Below are 19742 nucleotides of genomic sequence, written 5' to 3'. Positions count from 1 at the left end.
ACATATCTGTACATATCGATATGTTCTTAACCCCGACTGACGGCGAAAACGAGATTTCCATGACACCAGTGTGTGAAAAAAGATTATTTCTTACAATTCAGCTACAATTTTAGAATTAAGGTTTTCAGGGTTCGAATACGAATATGATATCACAAGTCCAAATACAAAATGGAGGATCACAATATTAAAAAAATCCAAATATTTTCCAAATTTTGATCCGTTGAATGTATTATTTTAAATTTTGAGTTTCAGATATATTTTAATTCAGCTGCCTCGAAGCCTAGTACAATCATTTTTAAAATTTAATTATTTTTCCAACCGTTCTGCCATGTTCGAGATTCTGATATTATATTAAAATTCAGAGACCTCAAAAACTGTAAGATACCAAGCTTCATACAAATCGCAAAAAGATAAATCAGTTTTTTTAAAATATACATATATGTACATTACATACTGATGGTACGTGCTTTTTTTTGTACAAATATGATACATACACCCTCAAGGGGATAAAGCTTGTTTGCGACAGCCAACTTGGTAACGGATCCTCGTAGTCTGTTACACTTTCAAATAGATTACATATTGGAGATATAAATATATATACAGTCCTCTGACGTGCAGAAACATTAGTAAATATTATGTTATTATCCTCTGAGTAGTCCTAAGATAAATATCTATCTAAACTAAATTGTCTATATTCTCACGCATGTAAAGGTGTTAAATTATAAAAGTTTTATATTTTTCTCTCAATTCACATAAAATTCTAGATAAAGTATTATTTGATAGTTACATAGAGACATATTGTTATGAATAATGGCAATTTACGGAACAAGAATTCCTTCTCAGCGTTATAATCACTTTTTTCATCCTAACATTTGTCACGTTTGCAAATACAAAAATCAAGAGTATTTGAAATTATGTTCGGATTGTTCCATGATCTCTTACTGCAGCGAGGAGCACAGACTGCACCATCAACCGCAACACAAGGAAATATGTAGAGCTATAAAAATAATGAGTAGGACGAAACATATATGGATCACTCGTGGAATGACGGACGACGAATGGGTCAAACATAAGAAGGAGAATCTGCAAGCTATCAAGGCGATTCTATGTCGCAAATTGGAGCCGTATGAGGAGCAGATGTTCTTGCTCGCAAAATCGTGCAGTGTTTGTCACCAACAACGAGATATAAAAATCGTTTGTAATAAATGCTTAGACTTCAATTTATGCGATGATCACAAGTTCAGTCCCATTAAACACGACTGTGTGCAATTGGAAAGATCTTTATATTTGGATGTCTTCGAATACTTAGAGAGAAAAGATTTGAAAATACCGCTATATCATCTACCTGAAACTGTGTCTGACATAGTTCAAAATGATAGCACAGAAGCAATTGTTAATTATTTCAAGAGAAGAGTACAACTAAAGGTTGATTGGAAATTCATTGATTACATATACTCCAATGCCATATCGGGACCATTGACAGTGATTTTTACGATATATCATATAACACCCTTGACTTTTTTGTTACCAAGGAAAATTCATGTCCTACACATTATAACCGGAAGCTTGACTGATAAACAGAGTTTGTCAGCTTGGGAAATATTACTGCATGTCTTATGCCCAGAAAAAAAAGTATTAATTATAATGATAGAATCGGGATTTAAAGTTAACGAAGAGGATATAGGAGAATGGGACGTATGTGCAATATGCCATGCAATGAAAAAAGCATTAACTTTTCAAGTACACGATATGTCGTACAAATTTTATGTGCAAGGTAATTCCTACGTTCCACCAGATGTGATTATAGGATTCAATATAGAAGTTAAGGATTTAGAGGCAGACACTATAAAAATATTACAGTGTCAGAAATGTCCGGTACTTCTCACATCTATATCAGAATATGAAATGAAACAAATTATATTAGAGATAGATAAAGTATTAGAAATGAACCCAGAATATTGTGTGAATGTGAACAACAAATTTCAATCTCACAGACCATACAGAGACATAAAGAAGGACATCTTTTTCCCTAATAAGTGTGTACTTTTCTATCCAGTATTAAATAAAGAAAATTAAATTTTGTTTTATACGGTAAATTACATTTTTGTAGCAAATGCATTCTTGCAAATGGCAGTCGTTGCATCATACAAAGCAAGAGAAATCCATTAGTCCTAGATTTGTTTCGACCATTGACTTAAAATATTTGGGCACAATTATTCTATGTGTAAAAAGAATGTGTAAATAATGGTAACAGATAAATATAATTAAATATATGCTACGAATGCTATTTACTTATTTACCGCTTCTTCGTATACATTCGGCTTTAAATTAGCTCGCGCCGAAATTATAACATTTATAACGAATTTAAGTATCATTTTTTAATAGTAATGAGGATTAATATAATGTCATCCACATTTCTCACATAGAAAAAGTATGTGAATAATTTATTATAGTCATCCCATTAACATTTATAAAGATCTGAGTATGTTATGTATGATAAATTTTCTTCCTTCCGTTAAAGTGTCGAAGTAGCGTGTCAAGTTTCAAATCTTATACTATAAACAAAATAGTTTTCAATTTTAGTTACACGGACCAAAATTTTAAGTTAGGATATATCGTCTATAGTATATTATAAATATCGTCTATGTATATTATAAAATATTATATCAATTATGCTTTAATATATATACATACATTAATAAATAATTTTGTGTATACATGTTGTCTTTACGCGTTAATATCATCGCGTCGTATCGTAAAAGTGCCGTGTTTCAAAAGTATTATATACTTTTCTCATAAAATTCGCTTTATGGATAAAGTATTACTTAACAGAACATAGATATATTGTTTTCAGAACAATGTTAGTCTTTTTATGATATCCTGATTATGATTATATTAAGTTTTTCCATCCCAATATTTGTCATGTTTATAAAAAAAAGAGACGAAAATTTGACATTATGTTCAGGCTGCTAGGCTGACATTATGTCTTACTGCAGCGAGAAGCACAGGATGAAACATCTACCTCAGCACGAGTAGGTGTGCAGAGATATAAGAAGAATGAGCATGATAAGGAATTGCTAGGGCACTCGTGGGATGACATAAGACGAATGGGTTATACATAAAAAGCAGAACGTACAAACTGTCCTGCCGATTCTATGTCGCAAATTGAAGCCGTGCGAGGAACAGATGTTCGCAAAATCGTGCGACGTTTATCATCAACAACGCAACCTAGAAGTCTCTTGTCTGCAACTCTTGTCTGTTTCTCCATCAACAAGTGCGGTGATCACAATTTAATTCAGATTTAATACAATTGTGAGCTATTACGAAAATCTTTATTTCGGACATCAATGATATGTATATGCAGAAAATAAGCATGAAAATTCCGCTGTGTAATCTACTTAAAGATATGTATGATGTAAATGGAAATTATAGCATGAAATTACTTCTTACAGAATACGAAAAACTGAAAGGACATAAATGAGGGGATTAATGATTACATAGTATATTCCGATTCCACATCAAACCCGTTGACATTGTGTTATATGATGCTACATCTGAAGTTGTTGGGCATTAATAATCAATAAAGGAAATCGAAAACATTGTCATACATATTATTGCCGGAAATTTAACAGATGTGCAGAGTTTGTCAGCTTGGGAGATTCCACTACATGGGCTATTCCCAGCAACAAAAATAACAATTATAATGATAGAATCAGGATTGAGGAATGAGAGAGGACATATAGGAGAATGGGACGTATGTGGAGTATGCCGTAGCATGAAAAAGACACTATGTTTTCAAATATACGATAGGTCCTATGAATCTTATGTGCAATATAGTTCCTACGTTCCATCAGATGTAGGATTTAATGGAGAACTTATGACATTCAGGACGAGCACTATAAGATTTTTACAACGTCAGAATGTTCTGTTACTTCTTACGACTACATCAGCATGTAAAGCGCTGGACAGTAACAAAAGGCTGAATGAAGTGCAAGGCAAATGGCAGCATTCTCGTTTTCTAAAAAACGTGTTTCATTCTTACAAACCATGCAGAGATCTAGAGAATGATACATTTTTTCCAAATGCTTATTCAATTTTCTACGATAACTTAACTTTATTAAAATTAAATTACTAGAAAAGTAAGGTTGAAAATATATTCAGGAGCAAAATTAACAACTATAAGCAAAGACTCAGAATTAAAAAGTGCTAATATCGGAATATAAGATACATGTGATCCTGCATCAAATAAGCCGCTTTATTTTCAAATATATGATATACTGAGGAGAAAGATGGTTAGATCATTAAAATCGGCAATCACCGGCTATCAAAGAAATATTTGACCTACTTAAAATAGACTAATTAAATAAAATGCACTTTAATGTAACAATAAGTTACATTAATATTATTATTAATGCAGATATAATCATTTCAACGCAACTAATTGTACTAACGCGTATATTGAATAATATGATACTCTTTGACAGATGACTGTTGATTTTATCGAACCAACTGCTTTTTCTCTTAGTGAGTATCGTACGAATATTATGTGCAACTTTGTTTGTATGATCAACCAGATGTGATTACAAGATTTCATATAAAACTTAAGAAAGTTAGGAACAAAGGCTATAAAAGCATTACAACGTCAGAAATGAATGTTATTTCTTATGATTATATCAAAACTTGTAAGGCAGAAAACAATATGACAGAGACTAAATTATAAGCTAACGTGGCCTATCTGCTATAAATGAGTAAAACAATTTTCTATCTCACAGATCATACAGAGATATAAATAGGGACACTTTTTTTTAATAAATATGTAATTTTCTATGATGAATTAAATATGAATTTGCAAGATATTCCGCTCACTCTCCTTTTGCTCTAATAATCAATAATTTATTGTAAATTAACCTCAGTAGAAATAGTCAAATAGGCTAAGAAAACGAATTGTATGTTACGTTAATTTAGCACAAATTATTGATTATTACAGCAAAAGAGGAGTACACGGAATATCTTACAAATTTATTTAATCGATTGCAAGTATTATTTTATGAATATATATTCTTATTTTAATGTATTTCGCATGAATTTTTAGGATGCATTTTCTCGCTTTTAACGTCAATAAAAGAGATAGACAATGCGAGAGACCAGAAGTCTGAAGTGTAACATTTCAACAATTCCTTAAAGGATAGAAAATGTAGTTAACATTAATGCTTATGGAATAGAATAACTTCAAAGCAGAAAGACTTCAATCATACTTCACTCTTGATTTCAGACAATTCATTACATCGATGTATTGAAATCTTCTTCACGTCTCAATCTATAACAAAATTATTACCATCAAATAATATGCCCCTTGAAAACAATAAATTTTGTAACTTCGCTTTTTCCTGTTGCTTGTAATGGCAAAGTTAATTCAAGTGTATACAATTAGTGGAACATCTTATCTGCTTAAAAGAGCTTCACATAACAGCTTTATAACCTGCAGAGTCTGTAAACTATCATAAATTAAATTTAATTAATTAATTTAAATAAATTATCTCTGTGTCAAATATACATCCACGCACAATTTTCTATATATATGTAGAAATCTTTCTGTGTGTCAATCTCTATTTGTTTCCTATATTACATATATCGGTAGCATAAATCAATTTTTTGGTAACCTATATCGAATGTATGTACTATATTTAATGTACATATCTGTACATATCGATATGTTCTTAACCTCGACTGACGGTGTGGCGAAAACGAGACTTCCGTGTCACCAGTGTGTGAAGAAAAGTTTTTTTCTTACAATTTAGCTACAATTTTAGTATTAAGGTTTTCAGGATCCGAATCCGAATATGATATCAGAATTTCAAAATTCAAAATGGAGGATTAAAAATTTAAAAAATCCAAATATTTTCCAATTTTTAATCCGCCATGTCGGATCTATTATTTTAACTTTTGAGGTTCATATTTATTTATATTCAGCAACCTCGAAACCTAGTAAAACCATTTTTAAAATCCAATTATTTTTCCAATTTTTGATCTGCCACGTTGGATCTATTATTCTGAATTTTAAGATTCTGATATTATATTGGGATTCAGAGACCTCAAAAAGTGTAAGATACGAAGCATCATATAAATCGCAAAAGAATAAATCGGTTTTTTTTAAATATACATATATGTACATTACACCCTAGTGGCTCGTGGTTTTTATCTGCGCACACATATGATACATACACCCTCGAAGGGTTGAAGTTTGTTCGCGACAGCCAGCTTAACGGGCCCTTGTAGTTCGTTATACTTTCAAATAGACTACATATTAAAAATATAAATATATATATATATACAGTCCCCTGACGAGCAGAAACATTAGTAAATATTATTATGTTAGTATCTTCTGAGCAGTCTTAGACTAAATATCTATCTAAACTGTCTATATTCTCACCTCTGTAAATGTGTTAAATATCAAAAGTTTTATATTTTTCTCTTAATTCACATTATAAATAAAGTATTATTTTGGAGTTACATAGAGACATATTGTTATGAATAATGGCAACATCTATTTACGGAACCAGAATTCCTCTGCAGCGTTATAATCACTTTTTTCATCCTAACCTTTGTCACGTTTGCAAAGACGGAAATCAAATGTATTTGAAATTATGTTCGGGTTGTTCCATGATCTCTTATTGCAGCGAGCAGCACAGACTGCAGCATCAACCGCAACACGAGCTAATATGTAGAGCTATAAAAATAATGAGTAGAATGAAATCTCTATGGATCACTCGTGGAATGACGGACGACGAATGGGTTAATCATAAGAAGGAGAATCTGAAGGATATCAAGATGATTCTATATCGCAAATTGGAGCCGTACGAGGTGCAGATGTTCTTGCTCGCAAAATCGTGCGGTATTTGTCACCAACAACGATATTTGCAAATAGCTTGTATTACATGCTTGCACCCCAATTTGTGCGTTGATCATAAATCCAGTTCCATTGAACACGACTGTGTGCAATTGGAAAGATATTTATATTTGGATATCTTCGAATACTTAAAGAGAAAAGATTTGAAAATACCGCTATATTATCTACCTGTAACTATGTCTGAAATAGTTAAACATAATAGCACAGAAGCAATTGTTAAATATTTGAAGAAAAAAGAACATTTAGGGGTTGATTGGACGTTGATTGATTACATATACTCAAATGCCATATCGGGACCGTTAACAGTGACTTATACAATACATCGTATAACTCCCTTGACTTTTTTGATGCCAAGGAAAATTCATGTCCTACACATTATAACCGGAAGCTTGACGGATAAGCAGAGTTTGTCAGCTTGGGAAATGTTAATGCATGCCTTGTGGCCATCAAAAAAAATATTAATTATAATGATAGAATCAGGATTGAAAATTGATGCAGAAGATTTAGGGGAATGGGACATGTGTAAAGTGTGTCGTATGATGAAAAAAGTATTAACTTTTCAAGTACACGATATGTCGTACAAATCTTATGTGCAAGATAGTTCCTACGTTTCACCAGATGTGATTATAGGATTCAATGTAGATATTAAGGAGTTAGAGGCAGACACTATAAAAATATTACAGTGTCAGAAATGTCCGGTACTTCTCACGGCTATATCAGAATATAAAATAAATCAAATTATATTAGAGATAGATAAGGTATTAAAAATGAGCTCAGAATATACTGTGATTATGAACAACAAATTTCAATCCCACAGACCATATAGAGATACAAAGAGGGACACGTTTTTTCCTAATAAATGTGTAGTATACTATCGCACATTAAATAAAGAATTTTTGTAGCAAATGCATTCTTGCAAATAGTAGTCGTTGCATCATTATAAAGAACAGAAATCGATTAGTTCTAGATTTGTTTCAATTATTGATATAAAATATTTGAAAATAGGCGAAGTTATTCTATGTATGAAAAATCTAATTAATGATAACAGATATATATAATATACAGAGTAATATACATATAATAATAATATAATATACATATACAGAATATATTTAAATATATACTATATTTAATTATTATTTACCTATTTACTGCTTCTTGGCATAGAATCGGCTTTGTATTTGCTCGTACCGAGATTGTAATATTTATAACAAATTTAAGTACCATCATTTAATAGTAATGACAATTAATATAATGTTATTTGCATTTCTCATATAGAAAAAAAAAATATGTGAACAATTTATTACAGTTATTCCATCAACCTTTAGACGTGAGTACGTTTTGTACGATAAATTTTCTTCTTTTCGTTAAAGTATCGAGTTGCGTGTCAAATTTCGAATCTCATAGTATAAACAACATTTCCAATTTTAGTTACACAAACGTAATTCTTTCCTGGAGATAATGTTAGAATTTGTTTTGCAGTTATACAAAATTGTAAGTTAAGATACATTATATATGGTATGTACCTTGTAAAATATTATATCAATTATGTTATAATATATGTACATGTATTAATAAATAATTATGTTGTAATATATGTACATGTATTAATAAATAATTTTGTGTATACATGTTGCCTTTACGTGTAAATTTTGAATAAATATTACAGTATTTTTATCTGTCACTACATGTTTCGAATTTATTCGCAATATACTACTTGTGTGTGTGTGTGTTTGTGTGTGTGTGTGCGTGCGTGCGTGCGTGTGTGTGTGTGTGTGTGTGTGTGTGTGTGTGTGTGTGTGTGGAAACGGTTTCATTTATATTCAAGATTTGTCAGATTTTTACTTACATTACGTACTGAAAATACAAATATATCTATGATACCACGATAAGCACAAATATCAGTAAACATTATGTTAGTCTCCTCCAAGTAACCTCAGAATCGACAACTATGTACTATACCGAATTCTATAGTCTACACCGAATTTTCTTACTATCGTAAAAGTACGTGTTTCAAAAGTGTAATATATTTTTCTCATAAAATTCACATTATAGATAAAGTATTACTTGACAGTATTGGCAATACATATATATATTGTTTGATAAATTACTTTTGTAGCAATCACATTCTTGCAAATAGCAGTTGTTGAAAACGAGACTTCCGTGTCACCAGTGTGTGAAGAAAAGTTCTTTCTTACAATTCAGCTACAATTTTAGTATTAAGGTTTTCAGGATCCGAATCCGAATATGATATCAGAATTTCAAAATTTCAAATGGAGGATTAAAAAATTTAAAAAATCCAAATATTTTCCAATTTTTAATCCGCCGTGTCGGATCTATTATTTTAACTTGTGAGGTTCATATTTATTTATACTCAGCAACCTCGAAACCTAGTACAATCATTTTTAAAATTCAATTATTTTTTCAACTTTTGATCTGCCGTGTTGGATCTATTATTCTGAATTTTGAAATTCTGATATTATATTGGGATTCAGAGCCCTCAAAAACTGTAAGATACCAAAGTATTTCATACTTCATCCAAAGCGCAAAAGAATAATTGATTTTTTTTAAATATACATATATGTATATTATACACTAGTGGCTCGTGGTTTTTATCTGCGCACACATATGATACATACACCCTCGAAGGATTAAAGTTTGTTCGCGACAGCCAGCTTAGTAACGGATGCTCGTAGTCTGTTATACTTTCAAATAGACTACATATTAAAAATATAAATATATACACAGTTCCCTGACGTGCAGAAACATTAGTAAATATTATGTTAGTATCTTCTGAGCAGTCTTAGACTAAATACCTATCTAATCTAAACTGTCTATATTCTCACCTCTGTAAAGGTGTTGAATTTCAAAAGTTTTATATTTTTCTCTTAATTTACATTATAGAAAAAGTTTTATTTGGGAGTTATATAAAGACATATTGTTATGAATAATGGCAACATCTATTTACGGAATAAGAATTCCTCCGCAGCGTTATAATTACTTTTTTCATCCTAACCTTTGTCACATTTGCAAATGTAAAATTCAAAAGTATTTGAAATTATGTCCGGTTTGTTCCATGATCTCTTACTGTAGCGAGGATCACAGACTGCAGCATCAACCGCAACACAAGGAAATATGTAAAGCTATAAATATAATAAGTGAAACGAAAGATATATGGGCCACTCGTGGAATGACGGACAACGAATGGGTTAAACATAAGAAGGAGAATCTGCAAGGTATCAAGGCGATTCTATGTCGCAAATTGGAACCATACGAGGAGCAGATGTTCTTGCTCGCAAAATCGTGCGATATTTGTCACCATCAACGAAATTTGAAAATCGCTTGTGCTACATGCTTGCACCCCAATTTGTGCGATCATCATAAGTCCTGTTCCATTGAACACGACTGTGCGCAATTGAAAAGATCTTTGTTTCTGGATGTCTTCGAATACTTAGAGAAAAGAGATTTGAAAATACCGCTAAATCATCTATCTCTAACTTTGTCTGAAATAGATGAAAATGGTAGCACAGAAGCAATTGTTAACTATTTCATGAGAAAAGTAGAACTAGAAATTGATTGGAAATTCATTGATTTCATATACTCCAATGCCATATCGGGACCATTAACAGTGACTTATACGATACATCATATAACTCCCTTGACTTTTTTGACGCCAAGGAAAATTCATGTCCTACACATTATAACCGGAAGCTTGACGGATAAGCAGAGTTTGTCAGCTTGGGAAATGTTACTGCATGCCTTATGGCCATCAAAAAAAATATTAATTATAATGATAGAATCAGGATTGAAAATTGATGCAGAAGATTTAGGGGAATGGGACATATGTGACACGTGCCGTATCATGAAAAAAGCACTAACTTTTCAAGTACAAAATATGTCGTACAAATCTTATGAGCAATGTAGTTCCTACGTTCCACCAGATGTGATAATAGGATTCAATACAGAAGTTAAGGTAATAGAGGCAGACACTATAAAGATATTACAGCGCCAGAAATGTCCGGTACTTCTCACGGCTATATCAGAATATGAAATGAAACAAATTATATTAGAGATAGATAACGTATTAGAAATGAGCTCAGAATATACTGTGATTAGGGATAACAAATTTCAATCCCACAGACCATATAGAGATATAAAGAAGGACACGTTTTTTCCTAATAACTGTGTAGTATACTATCGTACATTAAATAAATTTTTGTAGCAAATGCATTATTGCAAATAGTAGTCGTTGCATCATTATAAACAACAGAAATCGATTAGTTCTAGATTTATTTCGACTATTGATATAAAATATTTGAAAATGGACGAAGTTATACTATGTATGAAAAATCTAATTAATGATAATAGATAGATAGATATATATATATATATATATATATATATATATATATATATATATATATATATATATATATATATATATATATATATATATATATATATATATATATATATATATATATATATATATATATAATATACAGAATAATATACAAATAATAATAATAATATAATATACATATACAGAATATATTTAAATATATGCTATATTTAATTATTATTTACCTATTTACTGCTTCTTGGCATACAGTCGGCTTTGTATTTGCTCGTGCCGAGATTGTAACATTTATAACGAATTTAAGTACCCTCTTTTAATAGTAATGACGATTAATATAATGTTATTTGCATTTCTCATATAGAAAAAAAAAATATGTGAACAATTTATTACAGTCATTCCTTCAACTTTTATGTAGACGAGTACGTTTTGTACGATAAATTTTCTTCTTTTCGTTAAAGTATCGAGTTGCGTGTCAAATTTCAAATCTCATAATATAAACATCTTCAATTTTAGTTACACAAACGTAATTCTTTCGTGGAGATAAAATTAGCATTTGTTTTGCAGTTATACAAAATTGTAAGTTAAGATATATTATATATGGTATGTACCTTGTAAAATATTATATCAATTATGTTATAATATATGTACATATATTAATAAATAATTTTGTACATACATGTTGTCTTTACGTGTAAAGTTTGAATAAATATTCCTTACAGTATTTTTATCTGTCACTACATGTTTCGCATTTATTCGCAATATACTACATGTGTGTGTGTGTGTGTATGAAAACGGTTTCATTTATATTCAAGATTTGTTAGATTTTTACTTACATTACGTACTGAAAATGCAAATATTATATATATCTATGATACCACGATAGGCATAAATATCAGTAAACATTCTGTTAGTCTGCTCCGAGTAATCTCAGAATCGACAACTATGTACTATACCGAATTCTATAGTCTGTACCGAATTTTCTTACTATCGTAAAAGTACCGTGTTTCAAAACTGTAATATATTTTTCTCATAAAATTCGCATTATAGATAAAGTATTACTTGACAGTATTCCCTATCAACATACATTGGCTGTGTATACATAGATAGAAATATTATTTTCAGAATAATGTTAGACTCTTTAACGAAATCCAAATGCCTAGTTATGATTATAAGAAGTTCTTCCATTCCAACATTTGTCATATTTGTAAAGAAAGAAACATAAATTTGATGTTATGTTAGGGCTGTACCATGACCTATTATTACAGCGAGAAGTACAGAATCGAGCAGCTACCTCAGCACGAGGGGATGTGCAGCGTTATAAAAAGAATAAGCATGATAAGAAACTGCTGCGGACTCGAGGGATGACGAAAGACGAATGGATTATACATAAAAAGCAGAATGAGCAAACTGTCCAGCGATTCTACGTCACAAATTAAAACAAATTGACGAGGAGCAGACATTCTTGTTAGCAAAATCAATGTTTGTTACCAACAACATAACCTAGAAGTCACTTGTCTGTAATGCTTCTCCATCAAAAAGTGTGGTGGACAGAATTCAATTATGATTCAATACAGTTATGACCTTATTATTGCGAAAATCTTTGTTTCGAAAATCTTTGAACATCGATAATATGTATATGCAGAAACCAAGCATGAAAGTTTCGCTATAAAATCTACCTAAAGGTATGTACGATGTAAATAGAAATTATAGCATGGAATTACTTCTTACAGAATACGAAAAGCAGAAAAAGCATAATTGGGAGATTAATGATTACATAGTAAATTCCGATTCCATATCAAACCGTTAACACCGTTAACATTGTGTTATACGATGCTATATCTGAAGTTGATGGGCATTATAAAGGAAATCGAAGACATTGTCTTACATATTAACGATATAAGTTTAACGGATATGCAAAGTTTGTCAGCTTGGGAAATTCCACTACATGTTCCATTCTCAGCAACAAAAATAACAATTATAATGATAGAAGATTGAGGAATGATATAGGAGATACTGGAAAACGCGACGTATGTGGAGTGTTGATAGCATGAAAAAGGCGCTATGTTTTCAAATATACGAAATGTCCTATGAATCTTATATTCAATGTAGTTCCTACGTTCCATCAGATTTAATTGTAGGATTTAATGCAGAACTTATGACATTCAGGACGAGCACTATAAGATTGTTATAAGGTCAGAATGTTCCGTTGCTTCTTAGGACTACATCAACATGTAAAGCGTTGGACATTAACAAAAGGCTGAATGAAGTGCTAGGCAAATGCCCACATTCTCGTTTTATAAAACTAGAACGATACATGTGTGCGCTACGCGCGCGTCATATAGCTAATAAAAAACAGTAAAAAAAATGTAAATTAAAAATTAAATAAAAATTAAATTAAATTAAAATATACTTTAATCAATTAATAATTATAGGGAGAGACAGGGAGAGACAGGGAAAGAGAGGGAGAGACGGGGAGAGACGGGGAGAGACAAAGAGAGACAGGAAGAGATAGAGAGAGACAGGGTGAGACAGGGAGAGACACGGAGAGACGAGAAGAGACAGGGAGAGGTAGGAGAGGTAGGGAAAGACAGGGAGAGACAGGGAGAGACATATCTCTTCTATATTTGTTTTTTGTGACGTAACCAACGCGATGACAGCTATTTATCTAATTTGACAGGCGCAAACAACATGAAGCAAGCCGCAGCTCACGTGAAATGAGTTAAGCAAGAGAACCAATCAGCATCGCGGAAAAGCGGCAACAATTAAATCTCTACATGCCTTTTTTTGGAGAGGAAACGAGTTTCATTCTGACGGGCCATATACAGATCTAAAGAATAAAATGTTTTTTCCTAATGCTTATTTAATTTTCTACGAACAATTAACATTTTTAAAATAAATTACTAGAGAAGTAAGTTAAAAAAATATTTCAGAAACACAGAATTAACAATTATAAACATAGAATCAGAATTAAAAATTGCTAATGTCGGAATATAGGATATATGTAATGTGTATCTTGCTTCAAATAAGTCGCTTTATTTTCAAATATATGGTACATTGAGAAGAAAGATGGTTAGATCTTTAAAATCGGCAATCATCGGCTCTCAAAGAAATACTGGACCTATTCAAAATAGACAAATCAAATAAAATGCACATTAATGCAACAATAAGTTACATTAATATTACTATCAGTGCACATATAATTATTTCAACGCAACTAATTGTTGTACTAACGCGTATACTGAGTATATATGATATTTCTTTAACGGCAGATGACCGTCGATTTTGTCGATTCAACTACTTTTTTTCCCAGTATATGTCGTGCGAATATTATGTGCAACTTCGTTTCTATGTTCCACCAGATATGATTACAGGATTACATAAAACTTAAGAAAATTGGAGACAAACGTTATAAAAGTATTACAATGTCAGAAATGTATGTTATTTCTTACGATTATATCAACACTTGAAAATGACATGACGAAGCTAGATGATAGGCTGACGTATCCTAATATCTGCTATAACTACGGAAAACAAGTTACGATCTTAGAGATCATACAGTGACATAAAGAGGGACACGTTTTTTCCTAAATAATATATAATTTTCGATGATAAATTAAATATGAATTCGTAAGATATTACGTGCTCTCTTCTTTTGTTTTAACAATCAATAATTTATTGTAAATTAACCTAAGTAGAAATAGGCGAAGAAATAGGCTAAGAAAACATGTCATGTTAATTTACAACAAAGTATTGATTGTTAGAGCAACAGGAGAGTGTACCGAATATCATACAAATTAATTTAACCGATTGCAAGTGTTATTTTACGGATATACATTATTATTTTAATGTATTTCGCTTGCATTTCTAGCATGCATTTTCTCCCGCTTCTAATGTCATTAAAACGTGAGAGACAATGCAAGAAGCCAGAAGCCTTAAGTACACTTCAGCAATTTCTAGTGGGACGGGATATATAGTTAACATTAGTGCATATGAAATAGAATAACTCCAAATTAGAAAGATTTCAATCGTATTTCACTCTTGATTTCAGACAATTCATCATATCGATATATTGAAATCTCCTTCACGCCTCAATCTATAACAAAATTATATTACCATCAAATCATATGCCCCTTGAAAACAACAAATCTTGTAACTTCGTTTCTTTTCCTATTGTTTGTAATTGCAAAGGTAATTCAAGTGTACCCAATTTGTGGAATATTTTATCTGCTCAAAAGAGCTTCACGCAATAGCTCCATAACCTGCAAAGTCTGTAAATTATCATAAATTAAATTTAATTAATTAATTTAAATAAATTATCTCTGTATCAAATATATATCCACGCACAATTTTCTATATATATGTAGAAATGTTTCTGTGTGTCAATTTCTATTTGTTTCTTATATTACATATATCGATAGCATATACCGAATACAATGTAAGTATTATATTTAATATACATATCTATACATATCGATAGGTTCTTAATACCTTGACTGTGTGATAAAAACGGGACATCCGTACCACCAGTGTGTAAAAAAAAAGTTTTTTTCTTACAATTGCGCTAACATTTTAATATTAAGATTTTCAAGTTCACTGAATCCGAATATGATATCAAAATTTCAAAATTCAAAATGGCGGATCGTAATATAAAAAATTCCCAATATTTTCTAATTTTTTATCCGCCATGTTGAATCTGTTATTTTGAATTGTGAGATTCAAATATATTTATATTCAGCGGCCTCAAAAACCTCAGTACAATCATTTTTTATAAAAATACAATTATTTTTCAACCTTTAATACGCCATGTTGGATCTATTATTTTGAATTTTGAGATTCTGATATTTTACTGAATTCAGAGACCTCAAAAGCTGTAAGATACCAAGCTTCATCAAATCGCAAAAGGATAAACCGGTTTTTTTTAAAGATGTACATACATTTACATTACATACTGGTGGCACGTGTCTTTTCTATATAATACATACACCCTCAGGGGTTAAAGTTTGTTCGCGACAGCCAACTTGGTAACGAATCCTCATAGTCTGTTACACTTTCAAATAGACTACATATTGGAAATATAAATATATATACAGTCCCCTAACGTGCAGAAACATTAGTAAATATTACGTTAGTATCCTCTGAGCACTCTTAGACTAAATATCTATCTAAATATCTAATCTAAACTGTCTATATTCTCACCTTTATAAAGGCGTTGAATTTCAAAAGTTTTATATTTTTCTCTTAATTCACATTATAGATAAAGTATTATTTGGGAGTTACATAAAGACATATTGTTATGAATAATGGCAACATCTATTTGCGGAACAAGAGTTCCTCCGCAGCGTTATAATTACTTTTTTCATCCTAACCTTTGTCACATTTGCAAATACAAAAATCAAGAGTATTTGAAATTATGTTCGGATTGTTCCATGATCTCTTACTGCTGCGAGGAGCACAGACTGCAGCATCAACCGCAACACCAGGAAATATGTGAAGCTATAAAAAAAATGAATAGGACGAAACATATATGGATCACTCGTGGAATGACGGACGACGAATGGGTCAAACATAAGAAGGAGAATCTGCAAAGTATCAAGGCGATTCTATGTCGTAAATTGGAGCCGTACGAGGAGCAGATGTTCTTGCTCGCAAAATCGTGCGGCATTTGTCACCAACAACGAGATTTGAAAATCGCTTGTATTACATGCTTACACCTCAATTTGTGCGATGATCACAAGTCCAGTTCCATTGAACACGACTGTGTGCATTTGAAAAAATCTTTGTATCAGGATATTTACGAATGTTTAGAGAAAACAGATGCGAAAATACCGCCATACCATCTACCTTCAACTGCGTTAGAAATAATTAAAAATAATAGCACAGAAGCAATTGTTAACTATTTCAAGAGAAGAGTACAACTAAAGGTTGATTGGAAATTCAATGATTACATATACTCCAATGCCATATCGGGACCATTGACAGTGAGTTATACAATATTTCGTATAAGACCTTTGGCTTTTTCGAGGCCAAAGGAAACTTATGTCCTACACATTATAGCCGGAAGCTTGACGGATAAGCAGAGTTTGTCAGCTTGGGAAATGTCACTGCATATTTTATTCCCAGCAAAAAAAATATTGATTATAATGATAGAACCAGGATTAAAAATTGATGCAGAAGATATAGGAGAATGGGACATATGTGACATGTGCCGTATGACGAAAAAAATGCTAACTTTTCAAGTACACGATATGTCGTACAAGTCTTATGTGCAAGGTAGTTCCTACGTTTCACCAGATGTGATTATAGGATTCAATGTAGATGTTAAGGAATTAGGGGCGGACACTATAAAAATATTACAATGTCAGAAATGTCCGGTACTTTTCACATCTATATCAAAATATGATATGAATCAAAATAAATTGGAAATAGAGAAGATACTAGAAATAAGCCCAGAATATTGTGCGAATGTGGTCAACAAATTTCAATCTCACAGACCATACAGAGACATAAAGAAAGACACATTTTTCCCTAATGAGTGTGTAGTTTTCTACAATGTAGGATTAAATAAAAGAAGTTATATTTAGTTTTATACGATAAATTACATTTTTGTAGAAAATGCATTCTTGCAAATGGCAGTCGTTGCATCATTATAAACAACAGAAATCGATTAGTTCTAGATTTGTTTCGACTATTGACATAAAATATTTGAAAATGGGCGAAGTTATTCTATGTATAAAAAATCTAATTAGTAATAACAGATATATAATATACAGAATAATATATATATAATAATAATATACATATACAGAATATATTTAAATATTTGCTACGAATATTATTTACATTTTTACTGCTTCTTGGCATACATTCGGCTTAGTATTAGCTCACGCCGAGATTATAACATTTATAACGAATTTAAGTACCATTTTTTAATAATAATGACGATTAATATAATGTTATTCGCATTTCTTACATAGAAAAAAGATATGTGAACAATTTATTATAGACTTTCCAACAACCTTTATATAGACATGAGTACGTTGTGTACGATAATTTTCTTCCTAAAGTATTGAGTTGCGTGTCAAATTTCAAATTTCATACTATAAACAAAATAGTCAAAGTAGTACAAAATTATAAGTTAGGATATATTATATATATTGTATGTATATGTTATATATATTGTATATATATATTATATATATTGTATGTATATATTATATATATTGTATGTATATTATAAAATATTATATGAATTATGTTATAATATATATACATATATTAATAAATAATTTGGTGCATACATGTTGTCTTTACGTGTAAAGTTTGAATAAATATTCTTAACAGTATTTTTATATGTCACTACATATTTCGAATTTATCCGCAATATCCTACTTGTGTGTGTGTGTGTGTGTGTGTGGAAACAGTTTCATTTATATTCAAGATTTGTTAGATTTTCACTTACATTACGTACTGAAAATACAAATATATCTATGATACCACGATAGGCATAAATATCAGTAAACATTCTGTTAGTCTGCTCCGAGTAATTTCAGAATCGGCAACTATTTACTATACCGAATTCTATAGTCTGTACCGAATTTTCTTACTATCGTAAAAGTTCGATATCTTCGATTTCCTTTATAATGCCCATCAACTTCAGATGTAGCATCGTATAACACAGTGTCAACGGGTTCGATATGGAATTGGAATGTACTATGTAATCATTAATCCCCCAATTATGCTTTTTCTTATTTTCGTATTCTCTAATTCCATGCTATAATTTCCATTTACATCGTACATATCTTTATGTAGATTTCATAGCAAAACATTCATGCTTGGTTTCTACATATACATATTATCGATGTTCAGAAACAAAGATTTTCGCAATAATAAGGTCACAACTGTATTGAATCATAATTGAATTCTGTCCACCACACTTTTTGATGGAGAAGCATTGCAGACAAGTGACTTCTAAGTTGTGGTAACAAACATTGATTTTGCGAACAAGAATGTCTGCTCCTCGTCAATTTGCTTCAATTTGTGACGTAGAATCGCTGGACAATTTGCACATTCTGCTTTTTATGTATAATCCATTCGTCTTTCGTCATCCCACGAGTCCCCAGCAGTTTCTTATCATGCTTATTCTTTTTATAACGCTGCACATCCCCTCGTGCTGAGGTAGCTGCTCCATCCTGTAGTTCTCGCTGCAGTAATAGGTCATGGTACAGCCCTAACATAACATCAAACTTATGTTTCTTTCTTCACAAATATGACAAATGTTGGGATGGAAGAACTTATTATAATCATAACCAGGTATTTGGATTTCGTTAAAGAGTCTAACATTATTGTTCGATAAAAACAATTAGAAATCGATCAACTAATTATTTTGTATGAAAAAATTATTCATATATTGTCCGAAATTAATAAATACATAAATAATTGATGTCAATTGTGCCTTTTTATGTTTCTTATTTATTT

At 31.1% G+C, this 19742-nt stretch overlaps 2 protein-coding genes and 1 long non-coding RNA gene across 13 annotated transcripts in view; 1 reads left to right on the top strand and 2 right to left on the bottom strand.

Moving 5' to 3' along the window:
- The window catches only part of LOC116846861 (four and a half LIM domains protein 2), a 642247-nt gene that overhangs the window by 381156 nt on the left and 241349 nt on the right, over positions 1 to 19742 (bottom strand). The gene's annotated exons all lie outside the window — the stretch shown is intronic.
- LOC116846909 lies at positions 8661 to 9567 on the bottom strand. Its single transcript, XR_004378618.1, has 2 exons — positions 9441 to 9567; positions 8661 to 9112 (listed from the first exon to the last, which is right to left on the bottom strand). It is a non-coding gene; the product is annotated as an uncharacterized LOC116846909 (long non-coding RNA).
- On the top strand, positions 8807 to 13763 carry LOC116846900. Of its 7 annotated transcripts, none has more exons than XM_032821299.1 (4): positions 9696 to 10880; positions 12533 to 12731; positions 12998 to 13633; positions 13700 to 13763. In XM_032821299.1, the coding sequence occupies exons 1-2, from the start codon at positions 9858 to 9860 to the stop codon at positions 12701 to 12703; spliced, it is 1194 nt and encodes a 397-aa protein (XP_032677190.1). In that variant the 5' UTR covers positions 9696 to 9857; the 3' UTR covers positions 12704 to 12731; positions 12998 to 13633; positions 13700 to 13763. The 7 variants fall into 7 exon arrangements, with proteins under 7 accessions (XP_032677195.1, XP_032677190.1, XP_032677191.1 ...); XM_032821300.1 differs by having other exon boundaries at positions 12533 to 12746; XM_032821298.1 differs by having other exon boundaries at positions 12533 to 12840.

The sequence above is a fragment of the Odontomachus brunneus genome, unplaced genomic scaffold (genome assembly GCF_010583005.1).
Source record: "Odontomachus brunneus isolate Ranch 3 - 2012 unplaced genomic scaffold, Obru_v1 Obru_scaffold_071, whole genome shotgun sequence".
Lineage (NCBI taxonomy): Eukaryota > Metazoa > Arthropoda > Insecta > Hymenoptera > Formicidae > Odontomachus > Odontomachus brunneus.
This window is presented reverse-complemented; position numbering and strand designations above follow the sequence as displayed.

What these genes read in the sequence shown, in the direction of transcription:
- LOC116846900 (XM_032821299.1), top strand. Translation starts at nt 9,858, where the DNA reads ATGGCAACATCTATTTACGGAATAAGAATTCCTCCGCAGCGTTATAAT. An exon ending in GATTCAATACAGAAGTTAAG is followed by an intron (nt 10,881 to 12,532) that starts GTAATAGAGGCA and finishes CTATTATTACAG; the next exon opens with CGAGAAGTACAGAATCGAGC.